The 20,626-nt window shown below is 45.2% G+C and overlaps 1 protein-coding gene across 6 annotated transcripts in view; it reads right to left on the minus strand.

Annotated features, from left to right (window-relative positions):
* The window catches only part of TNRC6A (trinucleotide repeat containing adaptor 6A), a 41,345-nt gene extending 30,651 nt beyond the window's left edge, over nucleotides 1-10,694 (minus strand). For 4 of the 6 annotated variants that reach the window (XM_065732691.1, XM_065732689.1, XM_065732686.1 and 1 more), the window contains exons 1-4: nucleotides 10,526-10,694; nucleotides 9,877-9,924; nucleotides 7,499-7,534; nucleotides 931-1,021 (exon numbers count right to left, since the gene is read on the minus strand). In XM_065732691.1, coding sequence (XP_065588763.1) covers nucleotides 931-1,021; nucleotides 7,499-7,534; nucleotides 9,877-9,924; nucleotides 10,526-10,530 — 180 coding nt within the window. In that variant the 5' untranslated portion in view covers nucleotides 10,531-10,694. Of the gene's footprint in view, nucleotides 1-930; nucleotides 1,022-7,498; nucleotides 7,535-9,564; nucleotides 9,645-9,876; nucleotides 9,925-10,525 lie in introns of all 6 variants that reach the window. The other 2 variants (XM_065732690.1, XM_065732688.1) reach the window with 2 other exon arrangements.
* Nucleotides 10,695-20,626: the final 9,932 nt, after the last annotated feature.

Here is a 20,626-nt window from a genome sequence, read left to right on the forward strand (position 1 = left end):
AGACATCTTTAATCTAGATCAAGTTCAAGCTTCTCCAGGAACACATATGACCACCCTTACAGCATCCTATAGCTTTTTGCTCCATAGGAACTTCTTAAAATTCCTGATGGATGAAGTCCAGGTATGTAACATCTTGCTGTTCTCAGCATTCAGAAAGTAAACAAAGCCATGTGGTTTGGGAACATTTTAGCAAGTACTCCATGACCAGAAAAGGCAAGTCCAAAGTTTTAATTTTGGGCCAATGTTTGGTTTCTTCACAAAATAAATAAATAAGCAAGATTTTAATTCTTCTAAAGATCACATTCAAGCACTTCTTATAAACTTGTGAAAATAATAAACTTTGGGGGCTATGAAGATCCTCTTAAAAGATTTAAATTCTTTAAGTAAACTAGCTCACTTTCCATTACAACTTTAGATTAAAAAAGAATTTCAAGAGGAAAATGAGTTGTACTTTTTTCAATTGAGATACAAAAATAACCATGCATCTTTGCTGTCAGCCACTGAAAAGATTTGGGAAGCTCTCATTTTGGAACGTGAGCAAATATTTCACCTTCTCCAGAAGCAGCCTTTATGTACAGTTTAACTAAGATTTGCTGTAAGATTAGACATACCTAATTTTCCACAGGTGCACAGGAAACACCTTTGTTTAGGCCAACAAGCATGGAGAGCTGACACTCAAGAAGCTTTCAACTCGAAACCAGGATCAGAAAAGTGAGCAGTCATCTCAGACTTATTATTTAGTCTCTAAATCATCTGTACACAAAGCCAGTTAAGATGTCCAATGTCGGTTACCATTATGTAACTAACAGTACATTCAAAGCATAAAAAAAGAAATTAAGAAAACACTTTTTGTCAAAGAACAGGCCAAACAGTATTTACTATTAATGAAGCAAAATCTACAAGTACTCTTTTTTTTAACAGTCAACATACCTTTTTTTGAGCAGCTTCCTTCTTCTTCTTGTCTTCTTTTCTCTTTTTCCTTTCTTCCATCAACTGTTCTTCCTCTTCTTGCACTAAATCCCTGAACCACACAGTTCGTAATTAACTCTCCCAAAATACAATCTGTACACACTTACATTCATTTTAGAACAATTATTTTAGAGTGACCCAAAAGGAACTGAGAAATATTATCCAATTAGATGCAAGATTCCCACAGGAACAACATACTTTCACTGCAAATCACAAGTGACAAAACTTTCAAGAGCAGCTGCAGTGCCAAAGTGTATACAAGATTTTCTTCTTTTTTCTTTTTTTTTTTTCCTCCTAAGCTCTCGTTGTTGTGAATCAGTGCCTGAGCTCTCACACTTTTCCCACTGCCACATACCCTTGTTTCTGACCCAGCATGAACCAGGCCGTGGGCAGCTCCTGAGCCAAACACCCTGCCTCTATCAACCCCAGGCAGGCATCTTCAGCACTCACTCATCTTACACACTGCCTCTGCCAACAACCAAGCAACGCATATCCACTTTGTTGCCTGAGCACTGAGCTAATTCAGCTGGCTGTGCACGTGTATAGATGCTACTGCTGACATAAAGGATGTCTGGGAACAAGCAAGTACCAACTGAAGAGCATGGTCAGAGCAGAGATTTCAACAGCAGTGTAATTTTAGAGTTCCTAAACAGACTGACAAAACTCCAACTTGTAATAACAGTTTATGTTTTCATATCATTAACTTAAATTCACTTCATACAAATTTTTAGGTGCTAAAACAGTAGGCTTTGCAGCAACACCACTTCCCAGATTATGCTGCACTCTTCAAGTCAGACTTCATTAAATCAAAACAATTGAGAGATTATGGAGCATACCAAAAGCAGGAAAAAGTCAAGGCATACAAGCTATCTGTGTCAGTAGGAACTAACAATAAACTGTTTTTAATACCATGGTTGAGGAGACACAGTGATTATTGATGAGAATAAGAAGGAAATCTGCACAAAAACACAATGGATAGAAAAGACTGGGAATCAGCAGACAAAACAAGAACTTGGGCTAATCATGCAAAAAAGCTCATGATAAAGCAAAATGCACAAGCAAAGGTTAATGCCTTGTTTCAGGTATCAGAATGAAAACAAGGGCTCACAAAAAGGTAGGATGTTTCTAAAGTGAAGGCAACAACGAAGCCAAATATAAAAAGGGAGGTGGCAGCAGCTTGCACGGAGCACTTTAAGGCAGAGGAAGCCCACCAATGCCCTCTTACTTCAGTGTTTGAGATTCAGACAGTAGAGAATTTGGATTTCCTAGAAAGCCTACTATTAGGGCTACTTTGTCGTGTCAGGGTTAGGAATGTTTAAAGCTGGAAGACTTTGAAGCTTCAGGCTTGGGCAAGATTAACAACAATAACTCAACAACAACAACAACAAAATAACCAAGGCTGAAAATGTTTTGCAGCTCTCCTCCTGAAGCATACTTAGGCTGCCACAAACACCCCTGATAAGCACAGCCCTAACGCTGGCTGCAGAGTACACTCATCCTCTCCCTGAGCCACCTTCTAATTTTTATCATACTTTCAACAGGATGTGGGAACAAACTCCGTGAGCGTTGACTAAGTAAAGGAAGAAGACATCTCATTTACTCTGGAAATAAATCTCCAAACTGAAGCAGCCCTCATTTGTAGAGTGGCATTTCACAAGCAACCAGCCCTCTCCCAGCACCGTCCATGCTTTGTGTCCCACCAGCTGGAGTTCCAGAAGAGCTTGGACTCCTGGCTGCTGTGCAGCTCTCAGGCAGTACAAATGAGCAGTCACCCGTGTTACTTACCACAGCAAAAGGAAAAGGTGAGAAACAACTGAGGGAAGCAAACCTACATCCAGATGGGGACAAGTGGTCTTGTCAGGCATTTATCTCCAGTGTTCAGCTTTGTACAAAAAAAAAAAAAAAAAAAAGCACCTTTTCTGTTTTTTCCATGCATTTCACATGCTTAGGCAAGGCAGAAAAAGAGAAGATTTTATTACACGGTTTTATCATCCAGCTGCAAGATTGAGGACTGTCTTAATGTATAAAAACAATTTGCAATTAGGTATTAAAAATCTTTTATGGACAACTAAGAGCTTAGTCACATCACATGTCAGTTTGCTTTAAAGCAATGCCTTGGATGCTGTGCAAATTTGGGCTAATGATTAACCTGCAGTGACATCTGTGTGCTGTGTATGTGACATGCTTTGTCCATCATTGCCTTGCACCCTGAGAACGTGCAACCAAACTGAAATCATTCAGGTTTTAGAAGAAAAATGCAGCACTGTAAGATGCACAGACTGTGCAAAGTACTATTTTCACAGCAAAAGAAAAAAAAAGACTCAATCCTGCTACAACTAAGTGGGAATGATGACATTTTTAGAATAAAAATGTTACCAATAAACACACAGGTACCTCTGGATTACTCTACCACAGCACTGCCTTCCTGTTTCCATAGAGGAATAATACAGTCCCTGAATTATAACACTGATCATTCTGTTTTCATGCATTTAAGATGGCTTTATGTGACAAAGCCAGCACAGAACACACACACCATGATTAGTATGCATCAGGGCACTAGATGATCCCAGTACACTGCCTACATATAGGTAGCTCTTAAAAAGAGCACTGGATTGCCATTATGATGTTAAGCCTCAGTGACTGAAAAGCAAAACTGACCCACTGTACAGTTAATTAACAGAAAAGCCCTTATTGTCCATCCTCTACATTAAAAACATCAATTTTTCAAGGAAGGTAGCTGTACTATCTTACCCTCCTACTTAAACCTAGAATATAAATTAAGATTTTCTTATTAAGCTGCCAATCTAAAGCAGACCCCTAAGTTTCCACCTCCAACAGCTGACAGAGCACGTTTCCTTTACTGTAAATGCAGCGCCCTATCAGCAGATAGCAATAGCCACAAGTTACATACCTACATACAAGTTACATACTTTCATGCTACATCCTGAGAAACAGAAGCCTTACACAGCATTTCCTATGGACCGTCCTGCACTTGAATAGCTCCCTGCTCACAATCAGTACTCAAATTTTAGGTAACTGTGTACAAATCGTCACCAACTCCACAATACTTAGTAGCACGTAACAAGAAACAGACAAAGTAACAAGACAAAAAAGGGAAGGTGAGTAGTTCTTTTGCGGAGCTCTTCCCTGCGTCTGGGCAGACTTATTCCATTGACAGCACAGGGACAGTGCAGGCAGCAGCATGCTTGGCTGTACCTCACTCAGCACAACTCTGTTTGTGCAAGGAGAAAATCACATCAAAACTCTTTCACTCATTTAAGCTGTTAAAATAATGCAAACAATCAACAACTGGTTATCTTCTAAAATGGGTGCATCACTTTTACTAGACAGAGAAGGGCCTTGTGACTCTGGGTGACTTGAGACCAAGTCTTTCAGTTCATTCCCAGCAGCACTGTGCCACTTACGTGGAAAGCAGCTACATTCTGACCACTAGACAGCATTCATTACCATCTCTTTAAATTGTGACAATGCTAACTTTCTATTTTATTTTCTGTTTCTCCCGATTCCTAGTTTGCAATCTGAAGCAGTTGTAAAGAGCCAAATGTAAACAGCCCAGACACGACTTGCATCAAATCATATTTTACTTATAACTTTAATTCTTCAAAAAGATTCTAACAGTGTCTAAGTTAAAAAGCTCCAGCTTGGCACTGTGAAAGCATCTGTGCTGAAACAGAGAAAATGGTTAGACATGTTCAGCTCCTGTTCTTACATCACAGGAAAAGTGAGCATACCCGTATTTTTTCTGAAAGACATAATGAGGATTCAGTGATTAATGTTTGTAGAGCATGCTAACTATGCCTTTATAATTTACAAATGGGAAGACGTTACGCCACAATAAAATTACAATTCCTGTCACCCTACTGAGGAAATTATAGTTACAAGGCCAATTTTGACACAAATTAAGATCCAAGACTCTCCCTGCATTATTATGAACACAGTATCACAGAGGGAAAAGTACACAGTGCACGCACACAGTAAATGTCAGTGCTGAAACAAAACAATGTGCTGTCTCACCACTAACATCAGCTATCCAGCACTCACCAGAACCAAACTACTTCTGTAAGAAAATTGCATTAATTGGGCTTTGAGATTCTTCAAGCTAATGCTAGTGGTTAGAACTCATCCTTCAATCGTTTCTGAAGATGTCAGCACTGTTACAGATGCTCACACGCTTGCTTGCCAAGCAGATAGCTCCTGAACTCAGTTTCAAACCCAATTAAATCTCACTGCCCCACAAGATGGTGCTAGCACATTTTTAAAGACAATGTTGACGACAGCAGCGAATGCTTTTAGAAGCTGTGAGGCTGTGCAGGGCTTCTCCCAGAGGTGTTACATCCTAGGTTGACTTTAAAACTCTTCAAACACCACGAAGGCGGAGCTGGAGCTTTTGGAGTCACTGCGCTGGCCCCGTGCTAAGCACGCTGTGTGCCTGCTGCTCCCAGCCAGCAGGGGATCCCATGGGGGCACTGCACACTGCAAGAAGGACACCAGCAACCAAGCAGCCGTATGCTCTTAGATAATATCTGAAGGGAATAGATATTTATTAATAAGTGAATGTAAAACAGTATCTATCAGTCCACTTCTTGAGAGGACTTATCACTCAGGATGCTGCACACACTGGCAGCATGCTTGCTACTGCATCGCCAGGCATCAGCTTCTGCATTAAGTATTTCTGGCTGTTTGCCTTCTGTAAGTTCACTACTACACTACTAAACATAAAAGCAATTAGAAGCAATTATACACTTTTGAAACCACTTAAAATTTACAGAGATACATATTTTTTAATGTTTTTTTTAATTCACCATTTGCTTATCTTCTAGTTATAAATTAACTCACAATGCTACAGGAAGAACACTGACAAAATTACATAAATATGGAATTGAAAAAATGTTTATAATTCTGCAGACATTACATGTGTACACAGGCACTACATATCCAACCCACATCAGCATTACACACAGGCTTTCAAACAATGCCAGAACTTACCATGTTTGTATTTCTGCTGTATTAGCAAACTTTAGGTCAGAATATTTTTTTTCATAGTGCCATCATACACAGTTGACAATGTAATTATTTCTAAAAAACAATAGCTAGCTTTTCTATATAAGAACCAATTAGAAAAGGTGTATTTTGGTTAAAAGTTGACCCTTTGATTCCCTAATTAATGCTTCCTGCAAAACAGTGCATCACAACAGAAACACCCCAAGTTCATAGAACAGAAGCCATTACTTTGAAGATCACAAAAACCCAGCACGTTATACAGGAGCAAAGAAAGCCACTGATAAGGAAACCACTGACTTAGAGACATTACATCTGTGTTCTCTGCAGCTATTAATGCATAGAAATGCCAAGCTATAAACTGATACTCCAATGCATAACTAATTGACAAATGACTGCCAACTACTTTCTTTTTTACTTTTAAAATACCACAGGCTTCAAATTATCGCTGCAAAAGTGAAGCAACAGAAATTCAGCTAACATGCCTACCACTAACAACTGTGTGGAATACACTCACCTTTCCTCTCTTCTAATGCAGAAGCTGTTCCAAATGACAACAACTGAAAATACACCGTAATTCCAGACTAATATTTTTGTTACATTTTGTCCCTGAGGCTTCATTCCAGATTAGGGTCTATCTACTACACAGGCATACAAATCTCTCACAACAGATCTGTCACCCAAATACACAAGACTTCAGCAGCTGCAATAAACAATCCCTATCTTCATTACAAGTGGGAAAGCAAAGAACTATTAAACTGCTCCTCCTTAAGCAAACTGGTCATACGGGATATCTGCAACAGACACACAAACATGAACACTCACTGTTCCAGTCCACCATACAGTCATTCAATCCTTACAGCTTCAGCACTATTAACACAGAGACAAGAAGTGTACTGTGGGATGAGTTCGCTAAGAGAAAATTGCCTTATGGGGACAACCTGGCAATTACACATGATCTGAAAAAGCACCCCACTTATAATGCATCATTTTGTCTAAGCATCTCTAAAGGTTCTGAAAGGAAGCTGCCTCTTTGCAATAAGCTCTTCCCATTCAACTGCAGAAGTTTATTGAAAAAAAAAAAGCCCACACTAAAAACCCTGCTCCCTTAGCACAAACAGAAAATCAAATGCTGAAGTATCAAGTAGCAGCAGAAACCACTGCATGTCTCACTCTGATTCTCATACCTATGCCTCTATCATTAAGACATCATTTTCTAGAGAAAATAAAGAAAACCTCATGGGAAGATAATTGTTAGTCTAACACAGAAGAGTAAGAAAGACAAAAAATGATGTATTAGTAGAATACACGGATGAGGTGTAGAGGCATATGTGAGGTCAGTAAAGTCAGTTCCCCCAGAACACAGAGAGCCTGCAGCCAAAGCAAATGGAGCAGAAATGGGTGAATGAAAGCTGCACTGTAAACCTTTCCTGTGATGTGCATGCTTGGGGAGCAGGAGTCAAACTCATGTGCCCAGGAATAAAATCGTAAATGTAGTTCAGATATTTACCTTCTCTCAGTTCCACATAAGTGAGGCAGGAAAGCCCTGTTTACCAAACAGAATTAAGAAGTTATTTCTTAAACCAGAAGAACTACATGGCCTTTTGTACTCCTCCTCATTTTAACCCAATTTAAGTTGCATTCCTCTGGTTAACAGCAGAGGGTTACACACTCCTGTTCAGTGGCAGATGAACAGGTGACATTTCACTTGGAATATGCAACAATAAAATGTGCAACACATTTATCTGAATTACCGTTTCAGTCACACACTGCACTTATTTCTAAAACACTAATATACACCTAGTCCCCTGCAAAAGTGCATTTTAGAGAAGGTGCTGACCAAATGAAGACCCTTTTATAAACGGCCAAGCATGCCAAATTTCTAAACCTGAGGTTAAAAGTCATCACTCTAACTGAATAAGCAAGCTGTATTAACAGCTACAATGCTTATTCTATCAAAAACCAATAGCCCAAGCCAATATTCTTAGTGAGATTAAAAAAAACAATTTATAAGCATAAACTCCAACAGGAATTGCAGAACTTACATGAAGCAATGCCAACATCCCCTAGAACTTACAGTCCATACATACACTTGGCAGTTTTATATTAAGACAGACTGTAGCATAGGTCTATTTACCTCTCCCAGAGAATGACATTTGCTCTTCTACAATTTGACTAGTTCACTGCAAATTTAGTAAGATCACAGATAATGACAGCTGTAATTCTTTCTCTACTATCTGTTGAGTTCTGCAACACTAATGCAATTATCAAGTCTATGCAGAGCAGGCACACTGTGCCAAGCTATGTCCTCACACGGTAAAAGAATTCTCACTAAAAAGAAGCCAATTAGGAGAAAGTTTTCTGGAAATAACTGATATATTGCTGTTAAAACAGAATTTTAAAGTTCTGAATATTTTAAACGAATAGAACAGATACCTGTGTCAGAAAATCAAGAGCCATTTTGTATCAGAATCTTGATCTGCTCCCACTGCCCACAAGCACCTCATTTACACAGTTCTAGTTTACTTTCACCTCTTTACACTATCTAAGCTGTCAGTGTGACAAGACAGCTCACAGCAAGACAACACATCATCACATTTGAGACATGATATATATATATATATATTTAATTTATTACCATACCTAAAGAATGTGTTTCTGAAATTGCTTCTGGTATCAGTTATGTAGCAAGTGCTAAGCCCAGAATGATAATGATTTAATTATGGCTTTTTACACTGCTTTGGAATTTTTGGTGGACAGATTACTTTAAAAGTTGTAATTTGATTACTTTAAAAATTGTAATGTACTGTTCAAATAAAGCCTGTTTAACAAAGACCGTCGTGTTATTCCTAACATATAGCTTTTAATTAATCTTGAAGATTCTGTGTAAGTTACATAAATGCCATCAATAAAATTGGAAAATTATTCCTACTTAAGCATACCACCAAAAAACAAAGACATACACTGACAATAGGGGGAAGCCCATCAGTTTTCACAGTAGAACTGGAAATCTATCTGAAAGTTCAGGATCAATTAATCACAGTAAGCAAGAAAAACACAGGCTACCAGGAACTGAAACTAGCAATCCATCAGCTGCATTCAGGTTTTCAGCATATTTCAAATGGCCCTCGTGAAAATCCCTCTAAGGTCTAACTGAAAAAGAATACTTAAAAAGATAGGACAAACATAGAAAACAAACAATATAAATGACAGATACTTGCAAGAATGTGACTGTTCTAGAAATGGTGCAGCAGAAACAACTTCTTAAATACAAAAGTAACATATATAACTCGCACAAAATTCCCAATTCAACATAACTCTTTACTGTTGAGCTAAGTATTTTAAAAGGAAAGGCCCACTCTTCAACACACTGAGATAACAGCTACATGCCAATAAGAAATTTCCTGCCTTTAACTCTTAATGGAAAGAGAAGCCAAAACCCAATTACAGTTTGCTTTAGTTCAAAGCCAGTTTTTCTCCCCCAAGCCAGTAATTTCTTGCTTCTCAGCAATATCGGCCTGAACTGCATACAAAAAATAACAAACAAACAAACAAAAAAGCACAAACAAATCTCACCTTCATTAATTTTTGGAATACTGTTAGGTTCAACTTAAGACAGAATGCCAAGTTATTTTTCTCTTCAAAAGTGTTCTATCCTATTAAAGAAATTCTATTATAGAATCTGACGTTGCATGTAAAAGAAGCCACATTAAAAGCGTTCAGCCTACTGAACTAAATCACAGAAATGCCTCCACGCAATAGCAGGGCATATTTTCAAGTTATTATTTTACGAAATCCTCACAATTAGCATGACACTAAAGGCCCGGATCAAACACACAGCGGTTCCAGCCCACGCTATTAGCTCAGGAGGGGATTCAAGCATCTTACCTGCTTAGTTTTCTTTCGACTTCTTTGGTAGCTTTAGCTTCCAATTCTCTGGAACAGAAAATGTTGTAGGATCCCATGTCAACGACAGCAATGCAACAGAAAGCAAGGACCCAAGCCGCAGCGCAGCGCGCCCCATGGCCGGGCAGCAGGGCGGGGCAGAGCACGGAGCACCGGGCATCAGCCGGGGGCAGCAGGGCACGGCGGGGCGGGAGCGGAGCTTTCCCCGCCGCACATCCCGCACCGAATTACTTCCAGCACTTCGAACAACGCAATTCTGCTGCATCACTGAAACTTGGCAGTCCGTCTCAAAGCCGACCGCCGGAATTTCTCTCCTCGTCTCGTTTCTCCAGATCCCTCCTCAGCCCCTCGGCCCGCGTCCCCGCTGCGAGCGCGGGGCGTGGAGCGGAGCGAACGGCCCCGGGCCGGGCGGGCAAAGCTCAGCCGCGGAGCGCTCCGCCGCGCCTCCTCCCGCGCCGGAGGCCGCTCCCGCACACAGGGTGGGCCGAGCCCATCCCCGAGCCCCGCAGCCGAGCGGGACCGCGCCCGCCGCCCCGAGCCCCCCTTCCCCGCCCGCCGCCTCCCGGCCCCTCCCCTCCCTCGCCCGCCGCCCAGGACCCCGCTGGCGCCTCAGCCCGGCCCCGCCCGCTACCTCATGTATGTAAAGTGCTCGGAGTCCGGCCCGGCGTGGCTGCGGCCCGGGCCCGGCGCTGGCGCGGCGGCTCTAGGCGGCCTGGGCCCGGCACTGCGGAGCGGGAGGGCCCGGCAGCTGCTGCTGCAGCACCGCCGCCATTTCCTGCCTCCTAACCCGGCCGGGTCCGGCCCCGCCGCACAGGAAGCGAAACCCCACCCCCAGAAGAGTTTCCGGGTCGCCGCACGCTCCCAACATGGCGCCGTAGCAACCGCCCTAGCGACGGGGCTGGGGGGGGTGAAGTGCTATCGCCTGAGGTCGGGGCCGCCTCGCACGAGGCCTCGGCTGGAGCCCTGCGGCGCGACCCCGGGCTGGAGGGGTGGGCGCAGCTCAGCGGAGCTCCGCAGCGCGCCTTCCCCTGGGGCAGCTGGCTGCTTTGGGGACGTGGTGTGTCCTGCACCTCTTGCTAACCTTGAAAAGACACACCGAGTTCCAAGCGTTCCTTCGTTAAACGTCCTATAGAAAAGAATGGCCACTTTCCTGAGGATTGCAAGATGACACGCAAATAGGAAAACCACACAGATTTCCACCAATACTTTTCCCTGCGTATCACAGTTGTTTCTGATCCTAGCACTGCTGACTCAGCTCAGCTCTGAATTTGGGGGATTCAGCAACTAAGCCTGATGGAAAAGCACCAATGTCTAAATAACCACCATCAAATAAGATAGTGCTTCTCTTATCCTTCCGCAAACTTCATCAAGTTGAGAGAAAGAACTGAAAAGTGCCTCGTGCTTACAGACCTAGCTAGAAATTGGTTTATGTGAATGCGTAATAAAAAGAGTAACCAGAGCCATTCTAACTTAATATGCACGCAATACAGAGAGGAGAATCTATGAGCCACACTCTTAGTTTTACTGCACTCGAGTTCAGTAAAAATATCCCATAAACTACATTGGAGAAATCGAACTAGTCAGAGGACTGACAGGGAATAAATGGAAACGAATTATGAACAGTAATGCTGAGACAAGGAAGATGAGATCAAAGAGCCATGGCCATGGAGATGCTTTTCTGTAGGAAAGGTTGAGGTAGTGCTGGGTTAGGTCTTCATAGCCCAAATGTTGCCAGTGTGAGAGCTACAAAGCTCCTCAACGTGAAAGTGAAATCATTCCATTTTCACTTCCCAAGTCCACAAAATAACTAGTGGCAAAGAGTTTATATAGATATACCTATATACAATTTTAGTTACAGCAATTTAAAGTTTTGTTACTGGCATAAATAATAAGCATATATTAGAATACTATTTGCAATACCAGTTTTAAACTCATGAGTCAGCTTAGCAAGCATTTGCAAACACTATGGCTGACTTCTGCTTCCAAGTTCTGATGCCTACAGGATAAATTTCTTAGAGGTAGATGCAGCACTCTTAGCAGACTGTCTAATGAAGTGTGAATACAGATTATACAGTGAATACAGATTATCCTTTCCTTTTTAGAAAAGTTGGACTGGAAAGGCACTTGTGCCATACCGAGTACACTGATGTCATACTTGTTACTACTATCTCTGTAAGAAAAATCGAGCTATTTTGGCTTTCAGTGCATTCTGTCTGGTCTCAGTGCTGGGTCGTTTTTGTGCACAGCCAAACTGTCTTTCAGACAGCTGCTCGCCAGCATTCCTGCATTTAGTTCTAAAGCATTGGTTAAAAATATCCCAGCAGTCTGAACAGCTACTGTTCAAGGAATGATTGTTATTGTATGAGCCTGCAGTACTGTTCAGGAATTTAATTTTCTTCTAAGCACCCTTTCAGTGTTCACATGGAAATAAGCGTCGTCCTGCTTGCTCTATTGTAAGAGCTGCAGAGACAAGTGGTTTTGTTAGCATACGGGAGTCCTTGCTCTCTTAGTGCATCCAGCTTGCAACATCATCACAAACATTTACCTGTTCAGTTTAATTTGGCTTTCACCATTCTTATTAATGTTAGTTAAAAAAAAAAAAAAAGAATGACATTTTATTCACCTGTTCAATAAGTGGGTACCCTAGACAAATGAGCAATGGTCTCTGAAAACATGCTGCACTATCACCTGCCTTTCTGCCAGCATGAATGAATGGAGTATTTTTCAGCTGAAGCAGATCCTGCCTTATTCAAGATGAGCACTTATGACAATGCAGCCTAGCCAGCAAGGTTATTTTTGTCCTCTTCCTAGAGGCTTAATGATAGAGCTTGCATTGCTGTGAGCTGAACATGCACATGCATAAAGTGATAGTATTATTTTTCATGTACTTAAAGGAGCACTGACAGTTTGGAATTAGTTTCTCTGCTTCTATTAATAACTTGGAAGTTAAATTTGGTCCTAATATTTTTTTTTTTTTTCATGTGGGGAAGTTTGGATTGTCACGTAATTGTGTGCGACTAAAAGCTGTTATTTGCTGGCATCTGGATTCAGCTTCGTCTGGCTGTTTCATTCACTGCAGTTCTGTTTTATCTGTCTTTAAAGGGACTGCACTCAATGCAGGAGGACTGCTGTTAAATTAGTCCTCAGTTATGAAGGCTAATATATTCATTATGTATTCTTTTCATGTTGGTTTGTTAACTGTATTATGCCTCTTTCAATAAAATTCCTAGTCAAGATCTGTAGCTTTCTTTATTATTTTAGATTGCTACCTAATTTTATTTATGCACATGCTCCTAGCAGCTAGTCTGCTGCAGAACATGCTTCTATTCTGTCTTATAAATATGACAGTTTGTTGTACAATCAGCCAAACAGCTGCATTAACTAACCCCACTACAATCCCAACATCTCCTCACACCAACCCTGTGCTTCTACACCTTTCACCCTCCCAAGTGGCACTTTATTTCAGTAGTGTTCCTACACTGCTGAGTTACTGCTGTCCTCACTGGAGAAATCCAGGCGAGAAAAACAGCCTTGGATCAGAAGCATCTTCTATTCAAGAAGCAGCAGAAAGCTGAACTCCACCCCTGTCACACACCAACTGCCCGCATCGCAGCAAAACAAAGGTGGTTTGGGATTTGGGAAGCAGCACATCGTGTCCTGTTAGCACTGAACTTTGCTGCTTTCCTGATGTGTACATGAACATCTCCAAAGCACCATGGCCAGATGTGAAACTAGAAATAATGGAAACAACTACTGAAGGGAAGCAACCTGCTCTGCCGTCAGGCAGCTGCCAGCAAAGGATCTCTGTTACATTTTCACCACTCAGTAAACATGGCCTTCTGATCACTGATCCCCACGTATCCTTTCCCAACAGCAGCCACCATCTGCCCCCTGGCAGCCTGGCACGCATCTGGATCCTCCTGTCTTCAGTTCCCCATTAACTTTTTAATTAGGATTTTTACATAATCAGAGTGAGAGAATAAACTGCAAGAGACAGAGAAACGTGCTGACTAAAAGCAGTTAAGAAGGAGCTGGCGCCATTTCAGAGCTCTCCTTTCCTTCACCCTCCCCTTTATCTGCATTTGCTGTGAAGGCTTCACGCAAAATGAAGCTTCAGCACAGGGTTCTAAAGCTGACATGTTAGGAAATAGTTTCTGCCTAATGTCTGGGGAAAATAAAGCAAGGTTCTCCTTTATAAATCGACATGAGAAACGCAGGCCTCAGTATGTGGAAAATTTGCCGTCAATAACCCTTTGCTGCTTGTTACATTCAGCATCATTATGCAGAATGAAGAAGCTGTCATGAGCAAACCAGATTGTTTTCAAAACTGCACTTGACTTAAATAATCTAAATGAGCTGATCTGACAGACAAGGGAAAACAGTTCTCTCGCTCACAGAGAGGCTCTGTGCACTGCTCTGCTGAATGGCTCTTCTCCTTGTTCATGGTAGAGGTTTTATTTACAGGATGCATTTTTAGAACTATTTAAAAATAGCATCGCTGATGGTAGGAGCTGGTAAGGTGAAAGCACCGAAGAAGCAGTCCTTGCTCATAAAACAAAGCCTGCCCAGGAGCAGCTCGGTTGAGTCAGACAGACTATTTATGTTACACATCTGGGTCTCCATAGGATCCTTAATTAGGAGGAGGTAATGCAAACGACAGAGTTGGAAAGTGCTAACACAAAGTGTTCAGCTTGCCTTCCGAGCAGCCCTGGGAAGCAGTTCCTGTACAGTGCTCAAGGGCTGCAGCAGCGAGCAATCATCAGATCTGTGCTTGGGAAAAGAGGATTCTCCTCCTTGCCTCCAGGCTCCCAGTGCCTTTCCAGCATTATCGCTGTGACACAGAGTGATCAGAACGGGGGGAGCGGGCGCTTGGGGTTATTAAAGGAGAATTTAATCCTACTCTTTAAATCAGCAAAAAAAATTACAAAAGATAACGAATTTCCCTGTGTTTTAAAGCTAGTCGAACTCGCTTCCCTTGATCTGCACTTGGGAAGGCTGCCAAGTGTAAAATGGGATCGCTGAGCCTGACTTTCACTCTGCATCCAGCCAATTACACTGTCCTCACGTCCCCTGGTCTCTTAAGTGGTGCAGTGCAATAGATGCTTCCAAGCTTTATTTGCCAGGGCTGCACCACACCTCAGAAGAAAATCGTACTGAGGGTCCACCATATCCTTCCTCCCATGGGGAGGGGACATGGGCATGGCATCAGTCCCCAGGCTGTGCCCATGCTGGAGCCATCTGAGTCACCACTGGCAGGAGGCTACTTTATGGCCCAGGTTTCTGCCAGTTTTATTTATTTGTTTGTTTTTGGTTTTCCTAAATAAAAAAAAACAAATCCAAATGTAGCGTAGTGCTATTTGGAGAAGCATGCAATGACAGTGTCCTCCTCCACCACCATCAGCAAGAACACAGGGACGAAGAGTGCAGGGAAAAACAAGGGCTTCTCCCCGTCCCCATCAGTGCTGGGAGCCCAGTGTTGTCCTGATGTCCCCTGCATGGCAGGGAGAGGGCTTACAGGGCCAGGGAGGGGACACTTCAGCAGTCCCACCAGCTGCTGTACTCTCTTCCCAGCAATCTGACTCTGGGCATCACCGCTTCTGCTCCTGATTTTGTGCATGTCAGCTGAGGACACGCATCACCTAGGGATCAGTTTTCAAAGAGCACTAATTTTGAAGTGGCCTTGTCTTGATTATTCAAATCGCTCCTAAGCACTAATCTGAAAATACAATTACTTGGTGTGGCCACATATCACTGCAGCATGATGGAGGCTCGCAGCATAAAACAGGCCCCAGGACTTTCCTGGTAGCAGAGGAAAGGTGAGGTCTTCTGCTCTGGTCCTACACTGGCACCTTGGCCTTCTCCATTGCCAGGTGCTGCACAAGAATCTAACGCCAATCTTTGTCAACAGGACAGAAACTACAGAACTGAATCTCAAGTATATCATTCCTTTTTGTTTGGCCTGTTTCCATTTACATCTACTGGAGCTTGTTTGTTGTTGTGCTCATTTGTTGTTTTTCCCCCATGGATGTTTTTTTTAAATAAACTGCCCTTGTTTTTTCCTTTCTGCTCAGTTCTGAGGAGGGCTACAAAGATCACAGCCGAAGATCTCTTCCTTCTTCACTACACTGCAAAACAAACACACTGCTCGGGGCCAGTGTGTTGGTTTTGACAAGTGGGCTTTCATTTAGCTGTAAATGCTGTATTTTCACGAGAAAACGTTCAGTTTTACCTTAACAAGACTATTCACCTCAAACGGACTGAAACTGAACAACATGAGAAGACTGCTTGGATAACACCAGGGTATCCACACGGCGAACACAGGGTGCTGGCGGCTGCATGGGGGGCAGTGAGCCCCAGCAGAGGGTCTGGCCCTCCTGGGAGCTGCACGCTGGGCTGGTACCGCAGCTACAGCCGGCACCTCACTGCTGCCATGGAGCTCCGGGCAGTGCTGGCGTCCCGTTGCATTGCATCGCGCTGCTGGCAGCGCTACCGTCGCCCTGTGCTGCTGGAGCCCCTCCAGCTCAGCAGCCAGCACCGCGTGCCCGGCCTCCCTCTGCCGCTCGCCCCGTCCATGGAGCCCCGGGCACCGCCGCGCCCCTCCTGGGGCCCCATCGCCGCCGGCAGCGCGGACATGGGCGGCCCCTCCGCGGAGCCCGGGGTCGGGGCTGCTCCTGGCCGACCGCCAGCACCGCGCGGAGCACAAAGGAGCGGAGCGGTGCGGCGGTGCCGTTACCACGGAGACGGAGGATGGGGGGGTGGAGGGGGGGGAGCGGGCGGGATGCACGCGGGATGCACGCAGGGTTCGTGCAGGGCGCAGGGCCGCGTGGCAGGAACCCCCCCACCCCCCCACCCCCAGCAAGGTGCCAGCTCCGATGTGCACGGGGAGATAAACGCCCGTTCGGTACACACCGCAGCACCGCGTCCCTGCAGCACCGCTCACCGCGCTGCCTCGGAACCCCCCCCGGTGTGCAGCAGCAGCCCTGTGCCCCGGATCAACCAGCGTGTACCCCACGGCCGTCCCTGTGGCCACGGCAAAGCTCATTTCACCTTATTTTAGCTAAAGCTCCAGCATCCAGCAGCCGTTGATCGCTCTCATTGATTTGCAAGCAACAATTAAATAATTAAATAAATAAAAAGGCAAGAGAACGAAGTGATACGGCGGGAGGAAAGGCCTTTGAAATAAGCGTGTGCCAGGACTGTTGGCTTTTATTTAATCTGCGTCTCTTTTCTTAAAAGAAATAATTACGTTTCCAAACCTCTGTTCCCTGCTCAGAGAGCTGCCTCCTTCCGCATTAATGCTATTTGCATGCGCCATCTCCTCCCACCCTTCAATAATTTACACCTTCATTTTTTATTCACTCAGTTGTCAGATTCATTTACATACCGTATATCTATATTTAACACTGAGTTCGCTCGCCTTCTTTTTGAAAACAGGAAATAGATTTCCCTTCTAATGTAACGGGAAAGACCGAAAGGGGAACATGGCTGTCAGCAGCTGGGGACCGGGAGCTGCCCCGGGATGGAGCGGCAGCTCTGAGCCCCACGACCCTCCTTGTCCCTCCCCCCGGGCCTGCCACGTGCAGGGTTGGGGACCACGGTTGGCACTGACTTCTGCTCGAGCAGTTGCCGTGCTTTGACAGCTCTGCCTTATTAATAGCGTGATGCAATTAGCAGGATTGCTGTTCACGCCGTCATTAGCTGTCCTTTTTGCTGCCGGCCGGGTTCCAGCGGGTTGGGGTCCCTACTGCAAACAGAGCTGAGGGATCAGCCCAGTGCAGGGTACGGGGGCTGTGAGCAGCACCCCAAACTCCTGCCTTGGGGTGTCCGTGGCCATGGTCGTGGTGTGGAAGCAGCACACGGCTTTGACTCCCAGGCAGCAGCCGCTGTTGTCCTGCAGCAGCCCAAAGGCTGCCCTGCTCTGCCCTGCCTGGACCTTGCTCCACGAGCACCTGACCAAAGGGCACAGCCGTGCAGTGCCAGGAGAACACATGGCAGGGCCTGGCCGTGCTCACATAGACAAGCTTAAAAAGTATGGAAAGCAAACTGTGCTGCAGGCTGTTTGAAAGGGAGGACACAGATCAGGAAGGGCTAAATCAAAGAGTCCGTCACTGAGGGACAGCTCGGATCCCCCTCCCTCATTTTCTGTATTACTAGAGAAAACACGGAGCTGATATCAGACAAATGAGCCCTCTGGACCCAATTTTTCAAGTTAATGAGCTCCCCTTGCAGCTCTTCACCACAACAGAGACTGCCAGCACCTACCCTTTGCCACAGGCTCTAATGAGCAAAGCCACCACCATCCATCTCAATATCTGTGGAAGGGGAGGCCTCTGCCGCACTGCTCAGGCTCTGCCCCCACCAGTAGGGGGTGCCCTCATCACTGGGGTCAGCCCACTGCCACCCCCAGCCCAGCACCCACTCTTGCTCTCTGGGTCTCAGCACTTTCATTCAGCCAAGCCGTGCCCCAGCTCAGGACCACCTCTTGTTCCAGGGAAGAAATTGCTTTTCTTGCCCCCAGGAACCTCTCTGCAGTCTTTGCTGGGAGATTTTGAAAGGATCTCAGCGCATTACTAAGATTCTGCCTCGTAATTGCCCTCTGCAGGGCTGAGCAGAGGGGAGAGTGGAGGTGCAGAACGGCTGCAGCACTCACACCACTCTCCCACCATCGGACTTAAATTAACAGGGATTTTTTTTTTTTTTTTTTTTTTTTGTAAACTGACTGCTAATTTTCTCTCGGGAATAGATCATTAAATTACAGATTACCAATGAAAATTTACAGCATCTGGACGTGAGCCAGAGGGAGGGGCCGAGGCAGCATTCTGTCGGTTTTTCCCCCCTTTGCTTTTTTCCCCACCCTGTTTGTTGGGGAGCTGCAGCCCCAGTCCCAGCCCAGACCCCCCCTGCACCCGGCAGTCACAGCACAGAGATGATGTGGGGTCGGGGTGCTGTGGGGCTGCCCCCACCTGCCCGCTGCTGCGCGGCTGTTGGTGAGAAGGGGCTGCACTCAGTGCTGCATTTTTCCAGACAAACTCGGTTTCTTTGCAGCAATGAGGCACAATGGAGGCGAGGAGCTGCCTTCAGGGGAGGGGCCGCTTGGGAGCACTATGTCTGGGGGCTCAGAGTGAGGAAATGCAGATTTCTTTATTGCTCTGATCATACATAATTTAAATATTCAAACTACTCTGGAATTCATTGAATTATACATGAATTGCACAGGCAGCATTTTTGTAACTCCTGAAAGGCATGAGATTTTTCCCCCTCTCCCCTCAAAACCTTGTATAACCTTAGCATTCATATATATATATATATATATATATATATATATATAGTTTTTAACCCAAATCAATTGCGTCCCGAATCACCCGGAGAACAGCACCTATCCTGCTGAGAACCACCAAAACGAGTGCTGCAGTGCTGGGAGCTGCAGGGCTCTGCCACAGCGTGGGGCCAAGAGCCTGGGGGGGATTTGGGCACAGGAGAACACAGCCCAGACCTCAGCGACTGCCTCAGCACAACTGTCCCCCTCTGGGGAGCACAGAGCAGGGGCTGTGGCCGATAGCCATAGACTGACCCCAGTTTGTGGCACTGCCCTCACTGCCTTGCTCAGCCCGCACTGCCACTCACCTTGATGCCACCACCACCACTGTCACCACCGCTGCAGCTGTAGCAGCACCTTCTGCTGGACCTGAGGGTGAACACCCGGCTCTGCTGCCACGCACAGGCAGGGAGGTGCTCCAGCCCTGGGAGGAGAGCGTGGAGCAGCAGCCCTGTCTGCAGCCTTTCCCTTGTTAACTTGCTCTTCATTATTCTGCTCTACCCTTTTAATTTCTCTCTAAACTCAACCAGCTATTGCTGTTCAAACTGAAATAATTAATTGGGACAAAATTGCCACTGTAGGAGGAAAGAATGATTAAACCCATCCAGCGGACAATGGGGCAATCATAGCCTAAGCATCTAATTACGGGGTTAGAGAGTGTGGATGTAGGGATAATAACAGGGCCTTTTGTGAACGTGTTGCTGGATGAGCTGGGAGGAGGCTCCGTGCTTGACTTCGCTCCAGGTTCAGTGAATGATTCCTGGAGTAAAGACACAAATGTGGGAATAAAAGATCATTACGGGGCGGATACCCGCAGAGGTGTGCTGGGGAAACAGGAGCAGCAGGAAGCAACAGCAGCTCCCACGGCTCTGTCTGCAGCGTGCAGGACCTGCTTTGGACACACACAATGTCTCAGGGAGGTGACCAGGACATGCTCGCAGGTAGGAGCACAGAGGACACGTAATGGAGAGAATTTTGTTAGAGCACAACGCACGTGTGCTTGTAGGGGTGTCTGTGTACAGCCACTTCCCAGGAGGTACGGGCAGGAACTGCAAGGAGCATGGTGAGAGCTCCCTCCAGAGCAGCTCCATGAGGGGGGCAGGAGGGAACATTGCAATGGGTCTGCCACAGGTTTATGGCCAAGGAGCAAATGGGCAGCAAAAGGCAGCAGCACGAGGACCTGCAGCACCACGTGGGTGGGGGCATGCACCCTCACAGCCTGTCCTGCGGTGCACAGCCCCATGCTGCCCTGAAGCAAGAGCCATCCACCACCTCGAGACAGTCCAAGTGGACAAAAAAACACAGCTAAATCCTTTGTCTGGAGTTCCCCTGCCCGGCTCTCAGGAGCTCATGCCCCCCTCCAGCCCCGCACCCCTCACCCCACACATTAAAACATATTTAGCAGCCAATCGAGGA

This window comes from Cyrtonyx montezumae, unplaced genomic scaffold (genome assembly GCF_038088225.1).
Source record: "Cyrtonyx montezumae isolate F1298 unplaced genomic scaffold, pur_monq_1.0 scaffold_16, whole genome shotgun sequence".
Classification (NCBI taxonomy): domain Eukaryota; kingdom Metazoa; phylum Chordata; class Aves; order Galliformes; family Odontophoridae; genus Cyrtonyx; species Cyrtonyx montezumae.